This window comes from Melanerpes formicivorus, unplaced genomic scaffold (genome assembly GCF_026170545.1).
Source record: "Melanerpes formicivorus ecotype bairdi unplaced genomic scaffold, bMelFor1.0.p_v2 SCAF_8, whole genome shotgun sequence".
In the NCBI taxonomy this organism is placed as follows: domain Eukaryota; kingdom Metazoa; phylum Chordata; class Aves; order Piciformes; family Picidae; genus Melanerpes; species Melanerpes formicivorus.
The window spans coordinates 15,780,553-15,797,160 of record NW_027142360.1 but is presented as its reverse complement, the minus strand read 5'-3'; the positions used below and the strand labels follow the sequence as shown (position 1 = coordinate 15,797,160).

The window sequence follows — 16,608 nt, the reverse complement described above, 5'->3', positions numbered from 1 at the left end:
CTGGGCTGTGCCACGGCCCCTGTATCTCAGGCTCTTCTTTCTTGCACGTCACTCTCCATCCCTAAGGAATCCTCGGTCTCGGCCTTGCTTCGGCGAGAGCCCTCTCAAAGGCGGATGGCAGAGGCGAGCCTGCCTGCAACGCACCTGCTCGGGGCTGTTAGTTCCCGGCCCGGGCTACTGAGGCGCCCGGGTCATCGCACATGTGGTGTGTGCTGTTGGGCCGGGGGCTCTTAGCTATGTGCTCAAACCCTCAGAAATATGTGGCAGACCTTTTTTTTGAAAGCTTGCTGATGGTAGGAGAGCTATGCTGCGTGCGTCTGGGAAAGAAGTGAGTTCCTGTTTAAACACTGAAGGTTGAGATGAGAAACCAAGGTTTCAGTTCTACAGTGAGCAGGTGATCTGAGTAAATCCGAAGATCTCGTTCTGCAGAGCAGAAGCGACTCCCTTTCCTGTGCGAAGGGGATGCTAAGTGAGAATATAAACACAGGAGGCTGAGGGAAAAGCAGAGAAGGTGCTTCTGGGTTCCTTGCCGGTGATCCAGGGGGTTGCTGCTACGTGAAGCTGATGGTCTCAGTACTGTAGGCTCATACTGGTGTGTGTGCCATAGGTACATTCAGGATGTGCATAGGAAAGGAAGGGACATTTAAAAAAAAAATTAAAAAAAGTTTATTTGATGAGCTTAATACAGAAAAGGTAATATTTTGGGCCATTTACATGAAGCATGCAACTATGTGTAAAGCTCTTCATTTATTTTTCCCTTTGAGCAGATCTGCAAAAGATGGATTTCTGTACAAAATCAGATAATACAGTTTTAGCATCTTTGAGATGTAGAGTTCAAAGATCCCATTTTCAGTTTTTGCAAATGGAACAACAGTCTTCATTTCAAACACTTAATATTTTTAAAGCCTTAACTAAATACTCCTCATGAGTTTTGCACTGCCTTATGCTAAAAATATGAAAACATAGTTTAGGATTTAAGATGATTATCATTCTTCCTTTCAGTACTCATGCAAGTCTTGTGACAAAACTGTGTTTTATCATATAAAAGGGAGACCCCTAGAAGGAAGGAATAGAATTTGAGTAAAAGAAGTTATATGGAAGTAAAACTGCAAAAGCATTATCGGGTAGCTTAGGAGACAGGTTATCAACTTTTACTAGTTAGCTTGATTTAAATTACCTTTGACTCTAAATCATACCTGTGGATTCAGATTGTCTTAACTACTGTAAGATTGAGAGATGAGATCATGCAAGTCAAAATGCATGTTCGGAGTTGAATTTTGCAAGTTTCCCTTAGCATTTATTTGACTGGCAAGAACTCCGCAAACAGGCATTGGAAAAAACTTGGCTTTCAGTTTGACTTTGGCACGTTGTTTGGCTCTTGCATACTAGTTATCTGTTCACATTTACCATAAATAATGACCAGAAACCTAACTTAAAACTAAACTGTTGAAGTAACTTCTGGGAGAGTTTGTTTCTTTCTCTTGCCCCCACCCCTTAAGACTTTTTGTCTTATGGGATTTGTATGCAATCTGCTAGCTGAAGCTCTGAGGCAAATTTGCCAGATCTAGGGCTGCATCATCATTCCGCACATCTGGAAGTGGTTTATGGGCTCTCATTCCTCCAGTGCGGCGTCTGGACTCTGCTATTCCTGAGCAGCAGCAGAAGAAAAGAAAACCAGCACAACTCCAAAGTAAACTTTGAAGAGTTTGCAAAAGGAATTAAATCTGAAAACTGTTACTGTGCCCTGTAAGGCCCTTGTGCGAGAGACTTCAAAAGAGGATGATGGTCAAGGAAGCTTTGGCAAGAGTGCTTACAGCTGTGGGCTATCTAGGATCTGAGTAAATAGCTCTGCAGCTCTTCAGGAGAGAGGAGTCCCGAATACGGTACTGCTTTGAAGAGGTAAAAAGACTAATTAAGCAGGAAATATCTGAGCAGTAATGTCAGTGTTTCTGAGCTTTCCCTTCTGCAGCCCCTCATTTTGTTACAGGATTTGGCAACCAAGTTAGGGACTGCCAGGTTCCAGGAACCTAATGTCTACAGTCAGGAAAAAATGACTGAATATTTGCAGGGCAACAAGTATTCCTCTCTTTTCTTGAATATCAGTGGGTAATCAATCTGAGTTTCTGTGGGTTAGGAATGCTGTAGTTTTAGAATTCAAGCTTGTTTGAGAGTCTGTCTGAGTTTGGATTTTAAAGTTTAAAACATGGTTTGTTTTATGTTGATTTAATACTTTAGAAGTGTTTTATGACGCTATGACTACTCAGCCTTCATCTTGCAGTGATCATTACTATTATTCATGACTATAATGACAAAACTTAATTGAAAGTAGTAAGCTCTATGGAAGGGATTTATTAGCTTAAGTGGGGTTAGAAAGTTACTCTAAGTGTGTAAGGGGTTCTGTTGTCTCTCTGCTTATCTAAACAAGTAAACCTTTTAATAGATAAGGGGACAATACTTGTGTGTACAGTGTGAGGGAAGGGCTATCTCAGCAGTGGGGATTTTGACCTATAAGCTTGATTTCCTTTCTGTGTAAATTAATGCCACGTGAAGGGAGTAAGCTGCTGGAATGTAGATAAGTACTGCAGAGGTGAAAGGACTTTCAGAAATACTCCTCTTCTGCTACAATTTAGTCATCTGTTGGGACCTAAATACAGATGAATGTAAGTGCTTTGCAAACAAAGCCAGCTCCTAGCGTTTTAATGTATATTTTTATTGTCATTTAGCTTGTGGTCAGAGACTAATTTAGGATGCTGCCTGAACATGAGTATTAACCAATGAGAGAGTCCTTTTTGTGACTCAGGTTTCAAGAATTCTTACTGTTCCATCTGTCTTCTCAAGGAGCCAGAATAAACTTGTTATGTGTGCACAGAAACCATCTCATATCCTTATCTATGCTGCAATATGTCCATATTTGTATGTGTGGAAACAGGAAAAATGTATATACAACTATCATAGCATAAAGGTTAGAACACATAGTTAAGTTTTCCCTGCCCCGTCTTCTAATGCTGTTTTAAACTGTTGGGGTTTTGGTTTCATAAACAGTAATTTTGCATCAAGTGAATGTTGTATTTCCCACAATCTTGTGTTTTAGGAATTGTATTCTGTCCTCTCAGGAGTAAACTCAGGGCCACTCTTGAGCCTGGTTTAGAAGTACAAATTTAGGGAAGTTTGCCTCATTCTCTTCAGCATCACAATAATGTGTTTAAATACAAGCCACATTGCACCATCTCCCCCTTTACTATAAGCAGAAGGATTCTGCTGCTCGAAAATATTTCCACTAATGCTCTGAAATTCTCTGAGAGTCTGAAAGACACCAATCCAGAATAAAAGTCCCATGTGCTTGGGAACACACTTCTGACAGAGATTAGTATTTGTGACTGTTACTTATGTTTTAGATTAAATCAGATATAAATGTCCACGTTTTTACTAATTGAATCAGTGCGTGTTTTAATAATTCTTTGCACATGACTTTTAAATATGTTTTAAAAAAATCTCACTTATTCTGATGTAGGAGGCTGGATGGAATTCATTAAAATGTTGTTCTTTTCACCCTATTAGTAGCTTAAAATAGGAAATAATTCTGGCTCAGAATATTAGTTATTTGATCAAACAAAAGTTATTTACATGAATAGTTTTACTTTACCAGGTCAACAGTACAATTTGATGGTACAAAACCTGATCTCTGAAGTAACTAACTGGTATTCACTGGTGGTATTGATGACTTTTCTCTTTCTTGTTCTTTACATTATTTTCCTATTTTTATTTTGCCACAGGTCACAGTGCTCATCCAACAGGACACATGGCTCTTTTAAAGAAAAGTAAGAAAGATTAAAAAAAAAGGAAAGAGGAGAGAAATGTCAAATGTGATTTATCATGAAACTGTTGTCACAGTTGCCTGCAAATTTATAGTTCTAGCTTTGCTAAATTATGCTTAACTCTAAGTATACAAATAAGCCTTTTCCTGTTATCTAAGTCAGATAAATACAGCCATAAATCCCATTAAATTTAAACACTCACTGCTTTACTGCATGAGACTGGGAGGTCTGGAATTTCACAGTAAGTGCAGGTGGCTGCTGGTTCCATGTGGGTTGTGTGCCTAGCGCACTGAACCTGGCATTTTTACAGAACTCTGCACATTAATCCTGTTCATATACCCAGCTGAGGGGTGGTCTCAAGAAATTTAGGCTTCTCCTCAAATGTCAAGGTTAATGACTGAAAATGAACTGGTGTGTGCCTTCATTTAGGCACCAAAATTACTCTGAAGTCAATGGGCTCTTTACTTACCTGGTTTAAATTGATGCAAGTTTGTTGAGGTATGTTTACCAATTTCAATTTATTTGTATGCCCAGTTCTTGACAGTTTGAAATAGTTCAAACCTTTGTTCCCTTTGCTGTATACTAATTGTTAACAAACTCTTCCTTTTGTTTCAGTTAACCAGATCTTGCTGTTACTTGTTGTCTTAACTGTGTGTGCCATTCTGTATAACAAAGTTCACCAAATGCCATCTGCACTAAAGAATGAAGCAGGTAAATTACTTATGCTTCTGTTTCTTTTCTGTTCCTGTTCTCTTCTCTTTAGTTGGGCAGTGCTTTTTGACTTGGTGAGTCCTGTTTACCCTGCAGCAGATGAGCTACTCATGCTTGAGCGTAGTCTGGGATGCAAAATTTTTTTGCTTCTGAATTACTCAAAATAGTAGGAGATCAATAATAGTGATTAAGCTTTGTCATTCTGATTCAGATTTTTATCCAGATGTCACTGATATATTCTGTGGAGTATATCCTTATTTCTGCTGTACAGTATTGGAGCTGTCGAGTGATAATAAACTTTGTTCACTACTTGCCCCCTTTGGGTCCACCTATTTATTTCAGGTAGATCATCAAATCTTGACATAATTTACAGCAAAAGATTTTGCTGGATTTTTTATGATCACAGAAACCCAGAAAGGTTGTAGTGGTTTTACCAGTAAAAAATGTTTATACTAATAGCTTACTTATTGTTCCCAAGGTAAACAAACTCTGTCTTGGTATGACTTTCCCCCCAGTATGTTTTTGTTATAAGTTTAATGGTTATGTTTTAACTGGTATGAATATATCCATATAAGTTCTATAAGTTAATTGTGCTAGGGATAAAATCTTCCTTAGCAGAAACGTGAACCGATTTAGTATTGTTCAGATATTTTATTTTTGTCCTCTTATCAATAACAACTTCCTGCTGTTGCAAAATTTTGCACTCTTCCTTTCCAGCCTGCTTCCCAAAGAAGTGAAGCTCATGCATTTGCACCATCTCTTCCAATTAGCTCTTTCCTGTGATAATTTTGGAACCTGTTGTTCAATTTGTATTAAGTATAAGTGAGAAGTATAAGTCTTAAAGGTATTAAAACTTTTTCAAGTTTCATGTGAACAAGCAGCTACCTGGAGGGCAGGCTGAACTGTGCCCCTGCTGAGTGGTCTATATTGAGAACTCAGTTATATGTTGTCTATGTTTAGCCCATATCTGGGGCTAAATTGTAGCAGGTGTTTTATCACCTGATTACTCCTTTCCATCAGAGAAAGGGTGATCAGGAAAAGCAGAGAACACCTGTGGGTTTAAAACTAATGCCAATGGTTGTATAAAGTCTATAAAGTTATACTCAGCCCAGAAAATGCACAGTAAGGATAAATGGGAAGGCAGTCCTCAGGAAGAGCCTGGGCAGAAACACCTCCCCCCGTCTTCTGCAAACTTCTGCCCTTATAATGAGCGTGACATTTATGGTATGTGATGCAATGACAAGCCAACTCGGGTCAGCTGCCCTGGCTGACTCAAAACTGCTAATGGCCTGCAGAGCATGGCTGACTTAGATTTCTGTCCCAGTGAAAACGGGACATATGTTCTGTTTGGAGGCATCCAACAGTCCAGTCAACCTGCATGTAGTTCTGGGTTAGCCATAGGTCATACTTGTCGTATGCAGATGTGTATAGGATGCAGTAAGGAAATGGGGTGATTGTGATATGATTCCACTGCTTATGGAACTACATACTCATTCCTATGAACCAAATCTGATAGAAAAATAGTTTCTAATTTCTATTGTAATGCATAGTTTTGTTTCTTGTAGTTGATTTGGAGAGTCCTGAGGAAACAGAAGAAATCCCAGTGGTAGTCTGCGCTGCTGCAGGCAGAATGGGTGCAACTGTAGCAGCTATCAGTAGCATCTACAGCAACACAGAGGCTAATGTTTTGTTCTACATAGTTGGGCTGAAGACTACCATCCCACATATTCGGTATATACCAGCCTTGTTTTGTTCTATGATATGCTTAGGACCAGGTGGTTGCTCTCCTTAGCATGGATATAGACTTTGGAGAACTTTTCCCTGAAAAATCCTCACAGATGTGAGGGAACTTTTTGTGATCTTGCAGACCTTATTAACACAGGAAAAAAAATGTGTTCAGGTGCCTTCAGGAAGGATTTAGAAGAGAGGTCAGAGAAGAAAATAAGCAATGGTGCCGAAAAATCTGACAAAATGATGGAAAAAAAAATCTATTTAGTCTAAAGAAAACATAGGAGGTGATGTGGTGGTCATCTTGAGGGATGTAAAACTGTAAAAGGGAGAAAACTAACCTCTGCTTTGAAAGCACAGTAGATGGGATAAGAAAAAGTAATCTTTAGCAAAAAAACCTAGAAATTTAATGCTAGCAGTGGTGAAATATTGGTTGTTTGGGCAACATGTAGAATCTCTGGTTTAGGCAGTGGTGGGGTGTTTGCTTTGTTGGGTTTGTTGGGTTTGGTGTGTGGGTTTGTTGGGTGTTATTTTGCTTTGTTTACTGTTTTACTTAACCTGTTCTTAAAAAAAAAAAATAATGTGCAAAAGCTTTAGATGTGAGTCTGCCTTGGGATAGAATACATTGAGTGAGCTTTTAAGGTCTCTTTACACTCTTGTGAGCCTGTGGATTTAGTATTGGAAGTACTTATCACACACTCAGTATCTCTTTTATCGCTTCTATTTTATCACAGAAAATGGATTGAAAATTCTAAACTGAAAGAAATAAAATTTAAGGTTGTGGAGTTCAACCCTATGGTACTAAAAGGAAAAATCAGACAAGATGCCTCACGTCCTGAGCTACTGCAACCTGTGAGTAAAAGACAACCACATGACAAATTCTCAGGGTTTCTAATGCTTATTACAGGCTTTAAAATGTCCTAGATCATTATTACATTGCACAGGGGGGTGTAAGCCAGGAAAACCACATCAGGTCTAAGTGTTATGCCCTCACTCGGAAGGGAAAGTGCATTACTGTGATACTGTGATTATAACAAGCTCCTTTCAACTTACCTGTCTTGCAGTGACCTCGTTGTTTGGTGGCAGAAACTTGAATGCATCCTATCCTTGAGAATACATTCACAGTTTATTAGAGGGAAGATCTAATAGCGGTCTTAGTGCCTCCGTAATGATGAGTTGGCTGCATTCTGCATGTGCCCAGGGTTAATTCAGAAGCTAATGACTAATATTACTGGCTGTCAGCAAAGGCAAATCAGATGTTAGAAATTACTAGGAAAGGAGTAAGGATCAAAACAGGGATAGTAATGCCAAAATAAAATCCAGATTTTCCCCTCATCCTAAATAACATGTAGTTTTCATCTTCTTACCTGAAAAAGATGTAGCACCACCAGAAAATGCTCACATCTATTCAGAATGTTTATTCTTGCTGCCTTTCTCCCCTGGTCAAATCATTCCTATACAGTGTAATGATGTCACTATTTAATCTGAAGTGTTTTGTATGATGTAGTCATAAAATGTATTAGGAAGAGCATTGACAGAAGGTCCAGGAAGATGATCCTTCCTCAGCACTGGTAATGCTGCATGTGGAGCACTGTGCCTAGTTCTGAGCTCCCCAGTACAAGAAAAATACAGGCTTCCTGGGGTGAGTCCGGCACAGGGCTGCAAAGATGATTAAGGGACTGGAGCATCTTTTAAATGAAGAGAGGCTAAGCGAGCTGAAGCTGTTCAGCCTGGAGAAGGTTCAGGAGGATGCTATCAATGTGTACAAATACCTGAGGGGAGGGGACAAGAGGCAATGGGCACGAATTAAATCTCCCTCTGTGGAGATACTGAAAATCCAACTGGGCATGTCCCCCACAGCCTGCTTGAGCTTGCTCTGCTTCAGAAGAGAGATTGGAGAAGATCGCAAAAGGCCTCTTCCAACCTAAATGATTCTTTGAAAAAGCAACTGGTTTGGGCTGCTTGGTTAGGGTCATGGTAAATAAACCAGGGATGAATAATAATACTAGTAATGGATTCAAGATGCTAGTAAAGATACTCTAAAGAGTATACTCTAAAGATGGGAAACAAATGATCACTGGACAGTGCTCGATGAACAGAAAAGTTAAACCTGATTGTCAGTAGAGACAGATGCCTGAGACTGCTACATTAAACAGCTTCACCATTTAGCCTTTATCTTTTTTTGTTTGATAGCTGAACTTCGTTCGATTTTATCTTCCTTTGCTTATCCAGAAACATGAGAAAGTAATTTATTTGGATGATGATATCATTGTTCAAGGTAAGCTGTCACCCGAAAAGCAGCTTCTAGCAGAATTAAAAGCAAAGTTATCGCAGCTTTTACAGTTATTTGGAAATATGAGACATAGTGGAAACTGAGGCAGCTGCTTGGAATGTTGCCCTTGGGCAAACTGCAAATAATCTGTTTGTTTGTTTAAAGGAAAATGAAGAAGAACTTCTCTCCACCTATCCTTTGAATAGTTGATTTTGATCAAAGCTGTATGTATGTGTGTCATTTCAAGTGAATCTGTTTGATTTCTGGAAGATAGCATGGATTTAATTTAGATGCCACAATATTTATTAAGAATATGATATGCATTTCCTGCTAGTATTCCAATTTCCACAGATGCTACCAGTGCCTTTTCAGAGCTGCTGCTCTTGAGAGCAAGAGGATTTTAGTCAATTAAGAGGGTTAAAATTCCAAACACTTAAAATATGATTTTGAGCATCTTCGGCTCAGAATCCATATCAGTTTGCAGAATCACACTCAAAGATTTCAGAGTTCCTAGAAAATGTGAGCAGTTAAAACACATTGAAATCCTGAAAAATATTTCCTTTTTATTTCCATACCAGGAAGTCTATGGAGATTTAATTTTTTTTTCATCTGCTGTTTCCCAGTACAGTTTTTTTTCTCTGTAGTTTTGTTGTCATTCCTTGTTTTATCATATTATTTTACTGTTATTTTGTAACATCTTTTTTAATCAGGGTGTTGTGGTTTAACCCCGGTGGGCAGCAAAGCACCACACAGCTGCTCATTTACTTCCCTCTATCCCCACCTGCTGCAGGATGGGGGAGGAGGAAAGGATGAAAGAAATGCCAGAAAACTTGAGGATCAAGATAAAACAAATGAATACATAACAGTTTGATAAGTGGAAGAGAGAAGAAAATATGCAAGTGATGTGAAGGTGATCACTCACACCTCCAGTGGGTAGATTGATGTCCATCAGTCCCCAGGGCCCCATCTTTTCCCTTTTGTTGCTGGGAGTGATGTTATATGGCATGTAATCTCTGATTATTTCTGAATCATCTGCCTGGCCGGGGCCTCTCCAACTGTTATACACCAATCCATTCACTGCAGGGGCAGGGTGAGAAACTAAGGCAGCCTTGATGCTGTGCAACCATTGCTCAGCATAAGCTACAACATTAGTATGTTGTCAGTACTATTTAGGTAAAAAAATCTAAATCACAGCACTGTAAGAGTTGCTCTGAAGAAAGTTAACTCAATCCTAGCCAGACCCAGCACTCAGGGTCAACAAAAACATTTTCCCTATCCTCGTTAAATTTCCTTTGGAAAGGACCAAATGCAACTATAATAAACTTCTTGGCCTAAATCAATCTTGCAGTAAGAACATTAAGATCAGTGAATACAGCTATGACAGAAGTATAGTTTTAGTCTCCACTGCTTCTCTGCACCTTTTTATAGTTTTGTCTCTTTAGTGGCAGATTTCAGAACATCTGCACTTTAAGGGACCACTATTAGCTGCTCCATAAAATATGATTAACCTGCGCTTCCTGCCTCATTTTAATTTGCAGTAGACTTGTTTTTCAACGTGTTGTCAGTGGCTATCTCTGCTATTTGGTTTTGTTCTAACTCTCTGAAGGTGTCTTAAACTCTTCAGTTACTCTAGTTTCATGAGCACTTTAAACTGAGCTCACCACTCCCCCTGCATCCTTCCTTACACCTGCACAGGCATTCCTCAGAAATGTGATTACTTTCAGCCTGACTGACCCCTCTACTGTGGCTAGAAGAGGGGAGGTAGGGCTTTCTCTTTCACTAAGGGTGTCAGTTTATGTCATCAAATAATGCTTCTGGAGCTGCAGGATAAAAGTGCAGTTTCGAGTTACAGCTCATGGTCCACTGCTGCTGGTGTAAGTAGCCTCTCCTGTCCCCAGGCAGCTCCTGTTACTTGTGTCTTGTCTACAGTTGTGCAGCTGCAGAATAAGCTGATTCAGCTGGCTAACCTATTGGAAGACTGTTAGGACAAAAAAAAATTATTCCCCCCCCCCCCTTTGTTTCAGCCAGCCTATCCTGCTCACCCCTGGGCCGTGCTATCCTAGGGCCCAGAAGAGGGGAACAGGAATGGATATGAGGGAGGGAGGGAGGGAGCCTGTTCTGGCAGCCTGTTCTGGCAGCCTCTCCACGCGTCAGCTGTAATGTGAGACTGTGCTGTCAGGTGTCGCTGCAATGGGAGTGAATGAGACTTGCGACATGATAAAGTGAATGGGGTTTTTGAGGTTTAAGTTCGAGATTGTGGATCCTTGCTTTCTGCAAAGCAGTGAGAATGAATTATGCTGAACTCAGGGTGTCAGCCTAGAAAGCCATAGGGGTTTTGTGGTGGTGTGTGTGTTTGTTTTTGGGGGGGTGTTCTTTTGAAAAGTGGAAACTATTTAGAATCAGCAGAAAATACTTAGCAAGGCCTGTTGAGCTTTAACAATTAAATGTCCTATTAATTGAGATTCTGTTTCTTGGTGGGATGTGACTCCTAAACCATGTTTTCCAACAGGCTGCTGAGTTCAGACTCATGGTACCTCTGCATTTCAGAAATAGTAGTTCCAGTGTTTGCAATATGAGGAATGTTTTCAGGTTTTTAATGAGCTCATCTCAGGCTGCTGGGCCATATGTGGCCTTCCAAGATAATTCATCTTGCCTGTGGCTGAGCCATGCCCAGCAGCAGAGCTGGTGGATGTAAGGGGTTTGAACACACTCATTGAATTGCTGTTCTGTCACATCATGGGTATGTGCTAGTCAGGTGATGAGTGAGATGCTATGTGTTACATTATTTCCTCCTGCCAGGAAGGAGATGGGTGGTCTGTGAAGCCAGCAAGGAAGGTGAGGTGTGGCATGCACATTTCAGCTGGGCAATGCTAGGAATCTAGGTATCTTATTAGGAGGTATAAACACAGTAACGCTGGGAAAAAACTGATCTGTGCAGGGAGTTGAAGTGGCACCTTGTGGGACTTGAAGAGGCTCAGAAAAATTGCCTGTGGCTCTCTAAAAGCAAGCTCTATGAACAAACTTTGTAACCAGACTTCTTTAGTGTAATTGACTTCTCCTGTAGCTGATTTTGAACATTGAGACCAGAATATGGATGTATTGAATACTGATAATAGTATCTAAAGATACAGACTTCAGACATCGGGTGCAAGACTCAAATTTGAAAATGGTGCCATATTACAACATTCAGCCTTCATTAATATCTGGGGTATTCCCTGAAGTTGGTATGTCTGTAAGGAACATATATGAGAAGAGAAGTGATCTTATCAACTCTGTAGCAGTGACAAAGGTTTCTTTTTACGCTTTTGACCTTTCTGTTGTCAGGTGACATCCAGGAACTCTACGATACTAAGTTGGCTCCTGGACATGCTGCAGCTTTCTCAGATGACTGTGATCTGCCTTCTACTCATGAAATGGTTAGAAGTGTAGGGATGCAGGTAAGATGCCATTTTGAAATTGTAATAAGGATTGTATTTACCCATCGCTGTAAGATGATGATTATATGCATTTTCCCCAAAGTGGAAGTTAGTTACATACCTACATAGATATAGAGGTAATAGTTTTACAGGCAATCAAGAACTACTTTTCATAGTAACTCTGTAATGCTATGCAGAATTGTTTCCCATAATAGTTTAAATCTCTGTTGTCCATTGGATTCTACTAAATTGTGTTTTGTATTTTGCTGTCAGTAGATTATGAGCACTTACGGAACATCTAATGAAGACAGAATATATGATACTTGTATTACATAAATTAGGAAAGAAACTTTGGAAAGCAAGTTTAAAGGCTAGTTCCTGAGCTGAGGCATGATGCTGTGTCATTTAGACTAAGCTATGGGAACAAAAACTTGTGGGTGAGGGAAGAGCCTTATTAAACTCACATGGAACAATACTGTGGAAAAAAAATCAGTAGCTTGAGATATCCTGCCTTTCAGCCTTGTATCATATAGAAATCAAGACAAGTAACCATCATTTAGAAACTCAGCTTTGGGAGCAAGTATTTAGTCTCCATGTGAGTGATAGAGGGATGGATTTGCACCTGTCTTCACAGGGATACATGGGGGATAAACATACTCTTTATTTCTTAGAACACGTACATGGGGTTCCTGGACTACAGAAAGCAAGCGATTAGAGATCTTGGCATCAGCCCCAGCACCTGCTCCTTTAATCCTGGAGTAATTGTTGCTAACATGACTGAATGGAAACATCAACGGATTACAAAGCAGTTGGAAAAGTGGATGCAAAGAAATGTAGAGTATGTGTAAAAATCTAGCTTTGCACTTCAATGTTGTTTGCAGTTTTAACTCCAAGCACTCATTCTTTGAGATCTTGTCAAGCAAAGTAACTCTTGTTCCAGAATTTCCCTCTGCTTAAATCTGACCAGTTGTGTATCATGAAATGGCCACCTGGAATGTTAGTGTCCTGTTTAATCACAACCCACACTTAATCCTGATGGACATTGAGAACATGTGTTTCTTGTTTCATAGTTTCATTCAGGGTTGGAAGGGACCACAAGGATCATCTAGTTCCAACCTCCCTGCCATGGGCAGGGACACCCCACACTAGATCAGGCTGGACAGAGCCTCATCCAGCCTGCTCTTAAACACCCCCAGGGACGGGGCCTCGACCACCTCCCTGGACAACGCATTCCAGGGTCTCACCACTCTCATGGTGAAGAACCTCATCCTCACATCTAACCTGAATCTCCCCACCTCCAATTTCATTCCATTCCCCCTAGTCCTAGCACTACCTGAGATTGTTCTGGGTGACCAATCTCACTGGGGAGAAAGCTGCTTACAATCTTCCCATCCTGAGGCTGGCTTGAAGGAGGAATGTTTCCTGGTTTGTGTGGGGTCTCTCCTATTGTAACATCAGCCAAGCTGTAATTGGACATGTATCTCTTAAATATCAACAGCAAACACTTCATTTTCTAGAGATGAATGAACTTTGACATGAAAGATGTCTTTTTGGCATTGACCATGAGTAAATCACGACACAGTGAGGCAATCGGTGTTCATTTTTTTTTTTATGTTAGTTCCCTGTTAGCCTGTATTTGCAAACTTGGTATTTTCTTTCTCTGCAAAGGGTTAAATGTAAATTTGGTAGGGCTAAACTGAAACTGAATAGCTTGTGTGCTCTTGGGCTGTGTCCATTGCTTGTTAGTTTCAAAAATGAGAGGAGGAGAGACAAATGATAAACATATGAAGGAATGGAAAGCCAAATGTCTCTCACTCTGCTTGTGTAACAGATGCTGACAAGCTATTGTGCTTTGTAAGAGTTTGGAAAAAACCCTCCATATTACTGCAAATTTTATCTGTACAGTTGATTTTACACCTCAAGGTGTTTGTGGTGCTTTTAGCTGGAATTTGAAGTAACAGTGAAATATATTGCTTAGCAGTTGAAATCCAGTTTTCAGGGGAGGTTATGATTTTCCTGTTCTGTGGTCTCCAAGCATTTCTCAGTACTTCCAAGGTTCCTTCCTTCTTGGGCTGGTGAGTGGCACAATGTCCTGCAGCTAGAGGTGGCTTTGTCAATATGCTGACTGGACAGCCATGCCTCACGCACACTGTGGCCACACATCTGGCTGCCAACTCCTAATGCCTCTCCTAACGGTCATTTGGCTTTATCTGGCCCCGATTTTACCTCAAAATTCATAGGAAATCAACATCCTTTAGATGTTACTTTATATTAACTAGACTTCAGCAAAATCTGATTTCAAGTTCATTGAAAGGTTCAAAATCTGGGAAAAAGGGAAGAAAAGAGGGAATGAAACCCATGGAAACATACATCTCCTTGAGAAACCAGGCTTTAACCACATTTGATTCCTTGTGTTAGTAACTTCTTTTCTACTGTGAATTTTGTCAGCCTTGTAGACCAGGAAGAGTGCAGAAGTAATTGGCATGATGTTGGGTTTGACTCTGATTTTGCTTGGTAGCAACAATTCACACAACAGGAACTGGAGTTGCACAAACTAGCTCTTAACAGCAGTAGGAAGAATGCTGAAAACTAGTCCGTTCAAATGATTTTGAACTTTGCTACAATATTTAATCTTCTGCCTTTTGTGCTAAAGAGTCTTTGAGATTTTGGTTATTTTTTTTTTCTCTTCTGCTTGCAGAGAAAACCTCTATAGCAGCACCCTTGGGGGAGGCGTGGCAACCTCTCCAATGCTGATAGTATTTCATGGAAAGTATTCTGCTATTAATCCTATGTGGCACATAAGGCATCTTGGTAAGTTTTTCTCACCATTTGCAATGGAACTAAATAAAGTGAGAGGTTTATAAGATTCCAACATAAGACCCTGCATTACTTTGTACCTCAGATCCACAGGATATGACCCCTGCTTCCTCCCAACACTTAGTCATGTGCTCTTCAGAGCAGGGCAGAATGTGGTGGTTCCCCACAGGTGCCATTGTGCAAATAACCTCAAGCAAAGGCCAAGCAAACAAGATAGTTGTTCCCATGCAAAAAAAAAAACCCACAGAAACCCCAACCCCCCAAAAAAACCCCAAATACCACCTCCCTGCTCCCTAAAACCCTGATAGTAACATAATTGGGTTAAAAGAGGAAAAAAACCAAAACCAACAAATACCCAGGACAAAGCAGCATGTGAGGAACCAGCCAACTAACCTCCATTGCCATAAACTATGGAAATAGTATCTGAAAGACCTAAATATAGTCAGACTTAAAAAATCAGACACTTTCAGTAGGTACAGAGGAGTGGCAGAAGAGGGGATGCCTGGCAGTGTTTTCATAGTTTCATTCAGGGTTGGAAGGGACCACAAGGATCATCTAGTTCCAACCCCCTTGCCATGGGCAGGGACACCCCACACTAGATCAGGCTGGACAGAGCCTCATCCAGCCTGCTCTTAAACACCCCCAGGGACGGGGCCTTGACCACCTCCCTGGACAACACATTCCAGGGTTTCACCACTCTCATGGTGAAGAACTTCCTCCTCACATCTAGCCTGAATCTCCCCACCTCCAGCTTCATTCCATTTGTCTATCTGTCATTCTGGAGGATGCAGTTAGCTTTCACCTGAGAATGGTGTATTATCCTTGGAAAAAGGTAATGGCTTAGCTGAGATAGTGAAATAAATAGGAAAAAGGTACTTGAGGGTTTTTTAACTCCAGCTCTGCCAAGATGGTAAAAGTGTTAAAAGAAAGGAAACTTGCTGGGATTTTTTGCTGATACAGCATTAGAGGCATGAAGCTGAAGAAAGCTACTGTCATACAAGCAGTTGGCTATTAATAGGTGAAACCATACTGATCAGATGTTATAAAAATGTAAGTGAATTTCCCTCCCTCTATAGTGTCCTTCATTATTAAAACATGGATTAAAAGAAAAATAACGTTCTTTTTTGATAATCTACCCCTGCAGGCTGGAGTCCTGATACCCATTACTCAGAGCATTTTCTTCAAGAAGCTAAATTACTTCACTGGAATGGGAGATACAAACCTTGGGACTATCCCAGCATTCACACTGATCTCTGGGAAAACTGGTTTATTCCTGACCCTTCAGGGAAGTTCAAATTAACTCGTCCTGAGAGCTGATACTGAAACCACTTAAATGCATCCACACACTGTTTTGCAGTATGTAACAGGCCGAGATGCAATGTGTTGTATAATTAACTGATTTTTAGATGACAAAGGATTTGTTAAATATATTAATAAATGACCATCAGTTTTGTGTGCTTATGGTTGGAGAGGAGTTATGGCTGCACAGTTCAGAATGACTTGACTTTCACGTTAGGTGAGGAAACAAAGTTACTTGACAATGAAGAATTTTCATTAAAATTCAGGTCCTGATAGCATGTTTTAAGGTAAGGTCTTTATAAATAAGACTCCATTGTCTGCTGCTAGAAAAATCTACACAGGAAGTACTTGCAGTATTACATAGAACGTGTCTTTAGCTGTCTAGCCCTTAATGGACAGCCTGGTAGGAAAACTAAGGCAGCATCTTACTGAGTCCTGTTGCATGGTGACTGTTTTGCAACATTTTAGCGTATTGCATATCCTCTAGTACATTTAGACCCCCTGCCAGCAAGATACAAAAGCATAGTGTAAGAGAGCACATTACAGTTCC

The 16,608-nt window shown here is 40.3% G+C and overlaps 1 protein-coding gene across 2 annotated transcripts; it reads left to right on the top strand.

The window, feature by feature from the left end:
* Window positions 1-151: 151 nt before the first annotated feature.
* On the top strand, window positions 152-16,354 carry GLT8D2 (glycosyltransferase 8 domain containing 2). Of its 2 annotated transcripts, none has more exons than XM_068142276.1 (10): window positions 152-328; window positions 3,774-3,818; window positions 4,431-4,526; window positions 6,092-6,257; window positions 6,989-7,106; window positions 8,448-8,532; window positions 11,851-11,963; window positions 12,614-12,780; window positions 14,641-14,753; window positions 15,904-16,354. In XM_068142276.1, exons 2-10 carry the CDS (start codon window positions 3,800-3,802, stop codon window positions 16,074-16,076), a joined length of 1,050 nt encoding a protein of 349 aa, XP_067998377.1. In that variant the 5' UTR covers window positions 152-328; window positions 3,774-3,799; the 3' UTR covers window positions 16,077-16,354. The 2 variants fall into 2 exon arrangements, with proteins under 2 accessions (XP_067998377.1, XP_067998378.1); XM_068142277.1 differs by lacking the exon at window positions 152-328 and adding an exon at window positions 2,626-2,660.
* Window positions 16,355-16,608: the final 254 nt, after the last annotated feature.